An 11,907-nucleotide genomic window follows, 5' to 3' on the forward strand; every position below is an offset into this window, starting at 1 on the left:
CTGTTAGTACTGAGGCCCAGACAGGCTTTGACTAACAGGGCCTGGCATGTTCAGTTTCCAGACTTCTTGAATCTTTAACCCAGTAGGAGCATCACAGGAAGAAAGGGCCCAAGAAGGTCTGGCTTCATGTCCACTTCCACCAGATGTGCTGGGTGTCCTTGGACAAGCTCTGTGCCTTTCTCCTAGCTTCAGTTTACTACATGGGGCTTGCATTGGATTCTCGTTTCTCAAACTGAGGACCTTGAACCATCTATGGTATGTAAGATGATTTTAGGTGGACGTGGGGCTAAATTCAGTGGAGGTACACTTAGAACAAATATTTTGTTTCTTGTGTTCTCATTTAAAAGACTTGCATAGAATTGGTTTTTCTTTTCTTTTTTTAAAATTAAGTTTAACATTTTAATTCCACTACAGTTAACATATAGTGTTCTGTTTCTGGTGTACAATATAGTGATTCTACACTTGCATGCATTTCTCAGGGCTCATTATCATAAGTGTGCTCTTAATCCCCTTCACCTGGTTCACCCATCTCTCCCCCCCGCCTCCCTCTGGTGACCATCAGTCTGTTCTCCATAGTAAAGAGTCTGTTTCTTGGTTTGTCTCTCGGCATCCTCCCCCGCCCCCCACCTTTGCCCACTATTTGTCTTTCTCTGACTTACTTCACTTAGCATTACACTCTCTAGTTCCATCTATATTGTTGCAAATGGAAAGATTTCCTTCTTATTACGGCTGAACAATATTTCATTTCTACAGACACCACATCTTTTTAAAAATTCATCTTTTTTTGAAGTTTACTGATTTATTTTTAGTAATCTCTATACCCAAGATAGGGCTTGGACTCACGACCCCAAGATCAAGAGTCACATGCTTTTCCAAAATGAGCCATCCAGGAGCCCCAAGACCACATCTTCTTTATTCATTCATCTATCAATGGACACTTGGGCTGCTTCCATGATCTGGCTATTGTAAATGATGCTGCAACAAATATAGGGGTGCATGTATCCCTTTGAATTAGTGCAGTTTCTTTTTTGGGGGGAGTAATTACCTAGTAGTGCAATTACTGGATGGTTCTACTTTTCACTTTTTAACCCTCCATCCCATCCTGCACAGTGGCTGTGTCCGTTTGCCTTCCCACCAACAGCACCCGAGGGTCCCCTTTCTCTACATCCTCACCAGCACTTGCCATTTCTCGTGTTTTCGATTTTAGCCACTCTGATACGTGTGAAGTAATATCGTTGTATTCTGATTTCCACTTCCATGATAATGAATGATGCTGAGCAATTTTTTTTAATGTGTCTGTTGGCCATCTTCTTCTTTGGAGAAATGTCTGTTCATGTCTTCTGCCGATTTTTTCATTGGGTTGTTTGTTTTGGGGGTGTTGCGTTGTATAAATTCTTTATATCTCTTGAATACGAACCCTTTATCGGATATGTTGTTCGCAAACATCTTTTCCCATTTATCTTTTTAGTTTTGTTGATTGTTTCCTTTGCTCCACAGAAGCTTTTATTCTGATGTAGTCCCCACAGTTTAGTTTTGCTTCTGTTTCCCTGGCCTCAGGAGACATATCTAGAAAGATGCTGCAACGGCCAGTGTCAGAGAAGGTACTGCCTGTGCTCTCTTCCTGGATTTTTATGGTTTCAGATCTCACAGTTAGGTTTTTTAATCTATTTTGAGTTATCTTTGTGTCTGGAGTAAGAAAGTGGCCCAGTTTCATTCTTTTGCATGTCGCTGTTCAGTTTTCCCAACATCATTTGCTGAAGAGACTTTTTCTCATTGCATAGTCTTGCCTCCTTTGTCAAAGATTAATTAACCATATAAGTGTGACTTTATTTCTAAACTTTCTATTCTGTCCCATTGATCTATGTGTCTATTTTTAGCCCAGCACTGTACTGATTTTATGCCAGTACCGTTTGGATGATTATAGCTTTGTAATAGAACTGACAGTTCCAGAAGTCTGGAATTCCTGTACCTCTAGTATCTGATACCTCCCTGGCAGTGGGTAGGGCACCTGTCTGCACTGACTCCTGGCTCTGGCTAGTGAAAGGGCAAGATATGGGTTTGAACCAGGAGATCGTGGGCCCTGAAGACAGTGACATTGGCTTGTCCCCAATAGCACCCTGACAGTGACTCACTTAAATTTATCTTCAGGATGTCCCCTGCTTTGGTAAGTGGGTCCTGGGGCTCCGCCTAGGGGTTTGGGAAGAAGTAAAAGGTTTGTGGGAGTCTAGAGGGTGAGCCAATGGTGGGAGAGGTAGTCCCAAGTGTGGGGGAGTCCCAGGGAGGGACATCATTAGGGGCGAGAAAACCACCTGTTTTTCTTGACTGAGTGTATTACTTGGACTCTGTCTTCATGGGTATTTTTATGCTCCCTATTTTTCAGATGAGGAAACTGAGGCTCTGAGGAGTTATGTAGGTTTTATCTGGTTCTCTAGGGCACTAGAGGTGCTGGGGGCGAGGGGGAGGAAGGCAGCGTCTCGGGATCAAGTTGGCGTTCCACAGAATGTGGGCTGCAGAATGGGACCAGCCAGGGTTCAGAGCTTAGCTTCGCTGCTCATTCCTGGTGTGACTCTGGGCAAGTGTCTAAACCTCTCAGAGCCTGTTTCCATCTTTATGAAATGGGGATAAATGATGGGTGGTTGAATTCCCTGGAGGGAAGGGGACATGGTCTGGCAACAGAAGCTCTGGATTCTCATAGAACTTGAAGTTGATAGTGGATCGCCCTCAGCGCCCTCTGTTCCTGTGGTTGGGGACCTCGGTGCTAAAGCAGGGACTCTAGGAGGAGAGCTGGTTGATGATGAAGATCTGCGCCGTCGGAAGCCACTGCTGAGTGGCCAGTGGCTCGCCATTCCTGCTCCTCGGACTCCTGGTGGTGGTGAAGGTTCCTAAAGGTGCCCTGTCTTCCCACTCCTTCCCTCCCCATCCCTGCCTCAGTGGCCCTTAGGAAAGGCGCGGCTGGGCTCTTCTCCACTGCGGTGTGAGGGACCGAGAGCAGCACAGAGCAGGCACAGGGAGCTGCTTATGGATCGCAGGAAATCCCACAGAAAGCTGGGGCTAGGGGGTGGGTTCTGGGGGTGGGGGGTGCATTGCCTCAGAGCCTCTCTTTGCCTTGCCCCACCCTCTCTTGAGGGACCTGGTCCTCTAAGTCAGGTGTATGGTTTATGGGTGCGAACTCACGGTCCGCAGGGACATGCCGGTTTCCAGATCTAACTCCTGCCTGCCCTTTCCTTTCCTGAGTCCCAGGAAGCTGGGGCCACGTGTCCTTCCAAACCTGCTGAGAAGGGGATCCCACTGCAAGGTATCGACAGCTTGGGAATGCAGGGGCCCATCCTGATGCCATGCACAGGGTTTTGCATGGTGTGTGTGGTGGGGGGGTAGGGAGGGATGGGCTTTGTGTCCTTCTGTGGCTTAAGAACACAGGCTTTGGTGCCTGACGGCTCTGGGTCCAGATCCCGAGTTGCTGTGTGACGTAGACAGGGTACTACCCTCTGTGGGGCTCAGTGACCCCATCTGTCAAGGTGGGTTGGAGGGGAGCAGAAGCACCTACCTCCTAGAGTGGGCGCTAAGGCAGGTGACAGGCTTGGAACGTCACACTGACAGCATCTCATCATTGCCAAGAGCTGGGCAGCACCAACACCCCACCTCTGCAGACTGCCTGGTGCTGGGGCTCCTTCTGGGTATGGAGCTGGTGATGTCACCATAGCGATTATCCAAGTGAGTCCAGGCACGGGCGCCCAACTCCCTGTGTGTTTGAGTGCAGGAGCTTGGGGCCGACCTAGGACCCTGGCCTGCGGCACCTCGGTGGTCCTGGGTGAGAAGTGGCAGCACTCTGCATCTCCAAAGGCCCTTCCTACCTCTCATCAGAGGAGGCCAGAGGGCAGGAAGTGGCATGCCTGTCCGCAGGTATAGTGACTGAGGCCCAGAGGTACGTGACTGGACCCCAGGCGTCCTACTCTCCAGACCTTGTTTCCCCCTTGTCCATTTGCATTGAGTGCTCCTGTTCTCCAGACCCTGACCCTAGACTTGGTGATGACCCTCAAGGGAGTCCCCTTGAGACTCGGGGGAGGCAAGGCTGTGCCAATCCTGCCTATCCTTCATGGGCCTCGTGCGAGACCAGTGCCCCTGTTACAAGGAAATGCTGCAGTTTGTTTCCTGAGTCCTAGAATCAGAGGCTGGAGGAACTGTCCCCAGTTCAGGGTGTCAGCACCCCTCCCACGGGAGGCTCACTCCTCCCATCGGGTTCCGGAGCCCCTACCTGGGTAAAGGCTGGGTGCTGGGATCCTGAGACATGGCAGAGAGAAGCCCAACAGGGACCCCCCCAGGCAGCAAACAAGGGAGAAGAGTAAAAATGATCAAATAATATGGAAGCCAATAATGCAGGGGCTGGGCGAGACATGCAGTGGGAGGGGACGGAGAGTTCCTCTGGCACGTGATGGAGCAAGGCCTCTCGGAGCAGCCCAGCAGAAGCTGCTGGAGTCCTGGGGAAGAGCCCTCCAGGCCGGGCGCAGTGGAGACATTGCTGTGCAGTGGGCATGAGGCCAGGGTCTGCCAGCCCCAGCCCGCAGTGGGGCCGTGCAGTGAGTGTGTGTAGGGAGAGGGGTGGGCGGGGAAGGGGGTGCAGCCGGATCAGAAAAAGGAGATTACTCCAAGTCAGAGGGGTTTGGTTGGATTGGAGCAGAGCCAGGGAGGAGGCTACCAGAAGCAGCCAAGTTGGAGCCACTATGTGGAGGGGCGGGGAGTGGGGGTACTCACAGGCTGGAGGCCAGCAGTACCCATGCGGGAGCGAAGGATGGGGAAGGGCGGCATCTCACTCACATCCTGCTGTTTGTGGCGAGACCCTGTGCACTGCCAGCCCCCACTGAACTCTCAGATAGGTAGGCGGGCTCTCTCCCATTTTAGAGAAGAGAGTACAGGCTCAGAGAGGGAAAGTGTCTTGCTGAGGACACCCAGCACAGAAACCAGACTGGGATTTGCACCCAGGCCCGGCCGACCCATATTCCCAGGACACTCCTGGGTGCCTTCCTGGTTCTGCTGGCCAGGTGACCAGGGTCCAGCAGTTAAATCTCTTTGAACCTCAACTGGAAAGTGAGGCAGCCCTCCTGGTGATTCAAATAAGAAATGCCAACATCTCAATGGGTAGCACTTAACACACAGTCAAGGGCTGAGGGCCCTCAGGGAAGAAAAGGAAGGAGCCACCTCTGAAACCAGGTGTGAGGATCTGCAGAGTTCTGGGCTCCCGAGTAAACTCACCTCACCTGGGCTCGTACACCTCCTGGGACAAGGGGCTCAGTCCCTCAGAGTTGGACTGTTAGAAAGTCCTTCCTTGGAGTATCCACTTCTACCTCCCGCTCTGGCCCAGGTCTGCCCAGGAGGATGATACGGGGTGGGGGTACACAGAGGTGATAGGAGAGACCTCGCCATGCCAGCTTTTGGGAGCCCTGGCACAGCCTGTCTCACCCTCCCTGTGGACCCACAGCCGTGGATCCCCCTACCAGCTCTTCTTTTCCAGACACGCCACCAGCAAGGACTCCAAAGCCAGACAGCCAGCCTCGAACTTGAACTCCAGCTCTGCAGCACACAACTGACCACCTGAGGGCTACTTCCCCCTCAATCCCTCCCATTGTACCTCCCTCATGTGGCTGGTGGGAGAAATGGGTGTGGGTGTATACAGCAAGTGCTCAGCTCCAGGCCCCGCAGAGCCAGCCCTCCATGAAGGGGGCTTGTTACTTGTCATCTGTATTTCTCACCCACCCTTGCAAAGGGCAGGGTCTCAGAGCCTCCTGGGATGACAGCAGGCTTATCAGTGCAAATTGGAAAGGGCCATCTGGAAACTTCTGTCCTGTCCCAGGAGGCCTTCGGGAGGTCAGGCCATCACTTGGGCTAATGGCTGGCTGATGACATTGATGGTGGATAAGTTGGCAAGGAAAGAAAGGAGAGGTCACTGGGGAGTTTTGCTGTTCTGAGCCCTTGGGATGGACCAGGCCTCCCCTTCTTCCCCCTTCCCACTTCAGACCCACTGTAAGAGCTGAGGGCTCAGCAGACTCAAGGCTATGTGTTGTGGGGCAGAAGCTCCCTGGCTCTGGGGCAGGAAGCTGGTCTAGCCCCTCCTCCTCTGACCAGACCCCTCCTGGAAACCAGCCCCAGGGAACCACCACCATTGAGGAACAAGCAGCTTCTGTACGTCCAAAGACCAGAACGGTGAAAGGATTCTGGGGACCCCAGAGTCTAGGCCAGCCTTCCAGGCCACCCAGAGCTTCCCATAAGCCCTTGGTCCCCTGTTGGGGGAAGAAGGCCGGTAGATGGGGGTGCTTCCTCCGGGCTCCTCGCCTGTGACCATGATGCATAGTGACCAGCAGCATCAGCTTCTCCCTTCTCAGGCTAAGTCACCCCCACCCCCGAGCCCTGGGTGGGTGACCATGACCTGAGAAATGACCATCATGGGATTCCCCCGCCCGCCTGGCCTGCCTGCATCAGGGCTGGGAGCTAGATGTGACTCAAGGAAAGAATGTGGTCCTTCCTTCCCTCTGTCGGTGAGGGGCTCACACCCATCACCACAGTCAACAAGGACCTTTCACTCCAGCAGTTTGGGGGCCTTGGTCCACCACTGCCCTGGAGGAAGTGAGGACTAGCATATTGTAGCATATGGGGACATGGAGGTGACTTCCTCGAGGTCACACAGTGAAGGAACGGCAGGCAAGGGTGGGGTCCAGGGTCCAGGGGTCTCTGAGGCTCAGGGAGGCTGAGGCCCTCCCATCTGCCCTACCTAGCCTGGGTTCCAGGGATTAGTGGGGATTAGCTCAAATCCTGGAGTTTGAGCTAGGTTTATCGGAGGCGCCGTGCCGGGGGCCTTAAGGGGTGGTTTGGCACTCACTACCTCCGGTCTGCCTTGGTCGCCGCCTAGAGCTAACTCCCGCCTTGGCCGGCCGCCCACTCCTCTGCTCCAGTCCTGTGGGTGGGCCGAGGGACAGGCAGGCAGCCAGCCTTGTTCATTGTGTACTGGGAGGGTGGGGGGACTGAGGCCTAGAGGTGGCCCTTGTTCCCCTGAAAGATGTTGCCACAGCAGGGAGCCCTCCCAGGGGTGGAACAACCCCTTGCCCCCTGCTGGGTTGAAGAGGTTTCCGTGGTGGGTCTGGGATGAGACTGGGTCCCTCTTGGGCAGGGCCTGTCTCCTTACTTGTAGAGGACCTTCAAGATCGCTGCAGGCCTCTACCACCCAACCCAGGGCTTGCTGACCTTGGAGGAGGGACTATGGGGGCAGGTGAAGGGGAGGCCCACGGCAAAGGAAGGGGAGCCTGGTTATCCAGGCCGGGGCTGAGCTGAAGCAGCGGACGCCCCTCATGAGGAACAAGACGCCCCAGGGATTGAACGCTCTGTCTGTGCCGTCTGTGCGATTGTTGCCAAGGTTCTGGGGGAGTTGAGGGGGGTCGCCTGCTCGCAGGGCCCAGCTGGGACAAAGCCCAGGATTCCTGCCCTCTACTCATGGGTCCGCAGTCAGTCCACCTAAACCTTCTGGAATTTGAAATGACTGTGGGAAGTGTTGAAGGGATAGTGAGCCCCAGGGGCCTGTGGGTTGGGCTGACGTTACTGTTACACCAAAACTCACTGTGTGAGCTCAGGAAGTCTCTCTGCCATTCGATGCCCGTCTCATCTGTGGCAATGCCGTGGGGATGAGATGAGCTGGTGGGGGTGAACACACTTGGGCATTATGGAATGCTTGTGGGTGACAGGCGCGTGCCTCTAGAGCACTGGGGAGAATTTGAGTCCTCCAGAGGGTGGGAACCATGGAGTGCCACACGGGTGTCACATAGCAGGAGTTTCCTCCCCAGCTGCTATAACCACAAAAAATGTCACTGAGGGTGAAGATCCCATTTACAATTGTCCTACCACTGGTAAAAGATCTAAAATTAAATCTGACCCAAAAATGCGGAATTCATTTGAGGAAACCAATGACACTTTACTAAAGCTATTGAAGGAGAACTTGAAGACGCAGAGAGAGGACTCCATGTTCCGGGAAGTGAAGAACCGACATGGCCAAGAGATTTATTCTTCACACGTGAATCTGTAAAATCGCTGCAAGGCCAGCTGTTAAAAAATGCAGCTTTGTTGACACAAGAGGATGGATAAGCTTGCATGGTAGAGAACATGTATGAGAAGCAGAAATAGAGAACAGGGTGCTCACCATGGCACACATCAACACATTTTCCAAAGCTAACTCGAAGGGTATGGTGCTGGTGCAGGACGAGGAGGAGGGCTGCATGAAGTGAGAGAGAGACCAGAAGCCGTGCATTGACTCTGTTTCCAAGGTGCAGAGGAAAGATGGTCTATTCAATAATGGATTCAATAATGGTACCGCATTGTGGCCTTGGGTAGTCACTTAACAAAAATTAAACCAGATCCCTACCTCACACCATGCACAAAAATAAATTCCAGTTGCACTAAAGGGCTTTTATCATTCTGAAACTTGTGTGTGTGCACAATATCCATCACCTATCACATATCTATTCTATATGTCATATACAGAGAGAGACATAGACATAAAATCAGTAGAAACGTAGGAGCATATTGCTATCATCTTGGAACTGGACAGGTTCTTCATGAAATGCATACAACTTAGAATCTATAAAGGAAAAGACTTAACTACATAAAGTTTTCAAAAATAACTGTTGAACAAAATACGCATTCAACAAAGACAAATGACTGGAAGAAAACATGAATGCCTGAGTGAGGCTGGGAAGGGCATTTGTGGGAAGAAGCAGGGTGTCTATGGCTCTGCTTTTCATCAAATCTCAGTATGGTGTGGTTTTTAAATCCCAAGAATGGGTCTAAACAAAATCTATGGAAACAATGCCAGGTTGTCTACCAGGTCCATAAATTGCTGATAACGGCCCGGGGGTGGCAGGAGTAAGAGGGGACCCCTTGGAACCCATCCCACTGTGGAGACCATGGAAGGCCAGGTCCTGGGGCCAGGTGCTGGTGAGGGGCCTAGCGGATAGCCAGAGGGACGGATTCTCCACCAGGACAGGTGCCAGTCCAGGGTGCCCTCCCAGGAGACCAACATATTTCTGATTTATCCATCCTCCTAATGCCCAGTTGGACCCTTGCCAGCATCTGTACTTGCCTGCCCCTTCCTGGATGAATTCCCTCCCTTGTAGGCTCCATTCCCTGGGCCCTTTCCAGCTTTGTCAGCCTGTCTGCCACTCTGGGGCCCTGCTTAGGGGCACTGTCACCACACTCTTCCCCAGAGGACTGGGCCTCTTATCGCCTGCCTGGGGATGGAGGTTGACAATCACCTTGGTGATCATTTACTCAGTGCCTACTGTGTGCCATGCTCTGTGCTGAGAGCTCTGTGGTTGGAGCCACAGTAGGTAATAACCCTGGATACTGTTTTCAGCACTTCCATAAGCTCTTGAGTAAATAGTAAACAGGTGGGACTCAGCTAAGGCAAAGATCATGCATGCAAAATGAGTGCCTGCTTTAGGGAAGAGAAACTTCAAAAAATTTACACCTGCACTTCTCACAGTATACAGTGATGATAGAATGTGCTATCTGAATTTATAGGATTTTCTTAAGTTTCTGAAGTATCCCAAATTTTCTCCATTAATGGATTTAAGGTATTTTTAATAGCTGTGTGTGTGAGAGAGAGAATTTTTATTGTGGTAAAATACATATAGCAAAATTTACCATTTTAACTATTTTAAAGGTTACAGCTCAGTGGTATTAACTATATTCTTAATCAGGGGCCCCCATCACCACCCACCATTGCCATAGCTCATTCCATTTTGCAGAACTGAAACTCTCTGCAGTTAAACCATTAGCTCCCCACTCTCCCCGGCCCATGGCTCCTGGGCCCTGACAACCAATCTACCTCTTGTCTCTATGAATTGGACCACCCTCAGCAGCTCATGTATGCAGAATCATACTGTCTTTCTGGAACTTCGTTTAGCATAATATCCTCCAGGTTCATCAGTGTTGTAGCTTATTACAGAATTTCCTTCCTCTTCCAAGCTGAATAATATTCCATGGTGTGTACATGTCATATTTTGTCTGTTCACCGGCTGTCGGACACATGGGCTGCTTCCACGTTCTAGCTGTTGCAAACGATGCCGCCATGAGCATGGGTGTTCAGATGCTTCTTGCAGAGCCTGCTTTCGGTTCTTATGGGTGTGCACCCAGCAGTGGGATTGCTGGATCCAACGGCAATGCTAGTTTTAATATATTTTTACGAGAAGAATAAATGAAAGAAAATGGGATTGGGAGGGAGACAAACCATAAGTGACTCTTAATCTCACAAAACAAACTGAGTGTTGCTGGGGGGAGGGGGTTTGGGAGAAGAGGGTGGGATTATGGACATTGGGGAGGGTATGTGCTTTCGTGAGTGCTGTGAAGTGTGTAAACCTGGTGATTCACAGACCTGTACCCCTGGGGATAAAAATATATGTTTATAAAAAATAAAAAAAAATAAAAATAATATATTTTTAAAAAAGATTTTATTTATTTGACAGAGAGAGATCACAAGTAGGCAGAGAAGCAGGCAGAGGGAGAGGAGGAAACAGGCTCCCTGCAGAGCAGAGAGCCCGATGCGGGGCTCGATCCCAGGGACCCTGAGATCATGACCTGAGCCAAAGGCAGAGGCTTTAACCCACTGAGCCACCCAGGCGCCCCTAGTTTTAATATTTTGAGGAACCACCCTGCTGTCTTCCGCTGTGGCTGTGTCATTTTGCGTCCCCACCAACAGCGCACAGAGTTCTAATTTCTCCGCCTCCTCACCAACACTTTTTTTTTTGTAGTAACCATCCTAATGGATGTGAGATGGTATCTCATTGGAGTTTTGATTTGGATTTCTCTAATGATTAGTGACCTTCAGTGTGCTTATTTGCCATTTGTATATTTTTAAAAAATGTATTTGGCAGCCAGTTTGTCTGTTTGTTTTTTTTTTTTAAAGATTTTATATTATTTGACAGAGACAGACAGAGAGAGGGAACACAAGCAGGGGGAGTGGGGGAGGGAGAAGCAGGCTTCCTGCTGAGCAGAGAGCCCGATGTGGTACTGGATCCCAGGACCTGGGATCATTGAGTTGAAGGCAGCTGCTTAGCCGACTGAGCAACCCAGGTAGCCCCATTCATATATTTCTAAAGAGAAATGTCTATTCAAGTCTTTCACCCATTATTTATTTATTTATTTATTTGGTTCTTCTTGTTGTGGTTATATTAGGAGTCTCACTATATTCTGGATATTCATTTTTTTAAAATTTTACTTTTTTATTATGCACTCCGTTAATACACTGCATAACCTTTAGAAGGGCTAGATGAGCATGACTGAGTTATTTTTCATCCATCAGGAAAATGCTTCCTTAATTGATATTCTCCAAACCCTTTGACACATAGTAACAATCAACTCCAGAGATGCACCTATCTCTTTGTATCAAACTCCACTGATACGGATAATAGGCAACCCTTTTTTTCTTGCTCCCATTGGTGAACCTGTGGATGTGCGCCGTGGCTATGCTGGGGATGACCAAGCACACGGCCATGACGCCAATCCTGGGCAGGATCTCGAACCACATCGCACCGCGGCGGCCAACGCCAAAACCCTCCTTCCCGGCCCGGTTAAAGGTCTGGATATTCATTCTTTATCAGCTATATCATTTACAAATATTTTCTCCCGTTCTGTGGGTTCTTTTTACTATGTTTACTTATCATCTCTGGAGGCCCAACATGGAATAGATATGTGATACCTGGGAAAAAGGAGGTCCAGAGAGGGTGTGTGGCCTAATGTCACACAGTAGATGGTCTGTGTGATGGAATACTCTGTGGTGGGCAAGGGTGGGACATCTAATCCCCCACCTCATTTGACACAACAGCCACAATCTTGTTCTGTTGTACAGATGGGTACACTGAGGCCCTGGGAGGG

The 11,907-nt window shown here is 50.4% G+C and overlaps 1 protein-coding gene across 1 annotated transcript; it reads right to left on the bottom strand.

The window, feature by feature from the left end:
- Positions 1 to 11,234: 11,234 nt before the first annotated feature.
- LOC132022717 (NADH dehydrogenase [ubiquinone] 1 alpha subcomplex subunit 1-like) lies at positions 11,235 to 11,606 on the bottom strand. Its single transcript, XM_059407956.1, has one exon. It carries the CDS (start codon positions 11,558 to 11,560, stop codon positions 11,348 to 11,350), a length of 213 nt encoding a protein of 70 aa, XP_059263939.1. The 5' UTR covers positions 11,561 to 11,606; the 3' UTR covers positions 11,235 to 11,347.
- Between the last annotated feature and the right edge of the window lie 301 nt (positions 11,607 to 11,907).

Source organism: Mustela nigripes, chromosome 7, assembly GCF_022355385.1.
Source record: "Mustela nigripes isolate SB6536 chromosome 7, MUSNIG.SB6536, whole genome shotgun sequence".
NCBI classification, from domain to species: domain Eukaryota; kingdom Metazoa; phylum Chordata; class Mammalia; order Carnivora; family Mustelidae; genus Mustela; species Mustela nigripes.

Coding starts and splice junctions, on each gene's coding strand:
- LOC132022717 (XM_059407956.1), bottom strand. CDS start 11,560: ATGTGGTTCGAGATCCTGCCCAGGATTGGCGTCATGGCCGTGTGCTTG.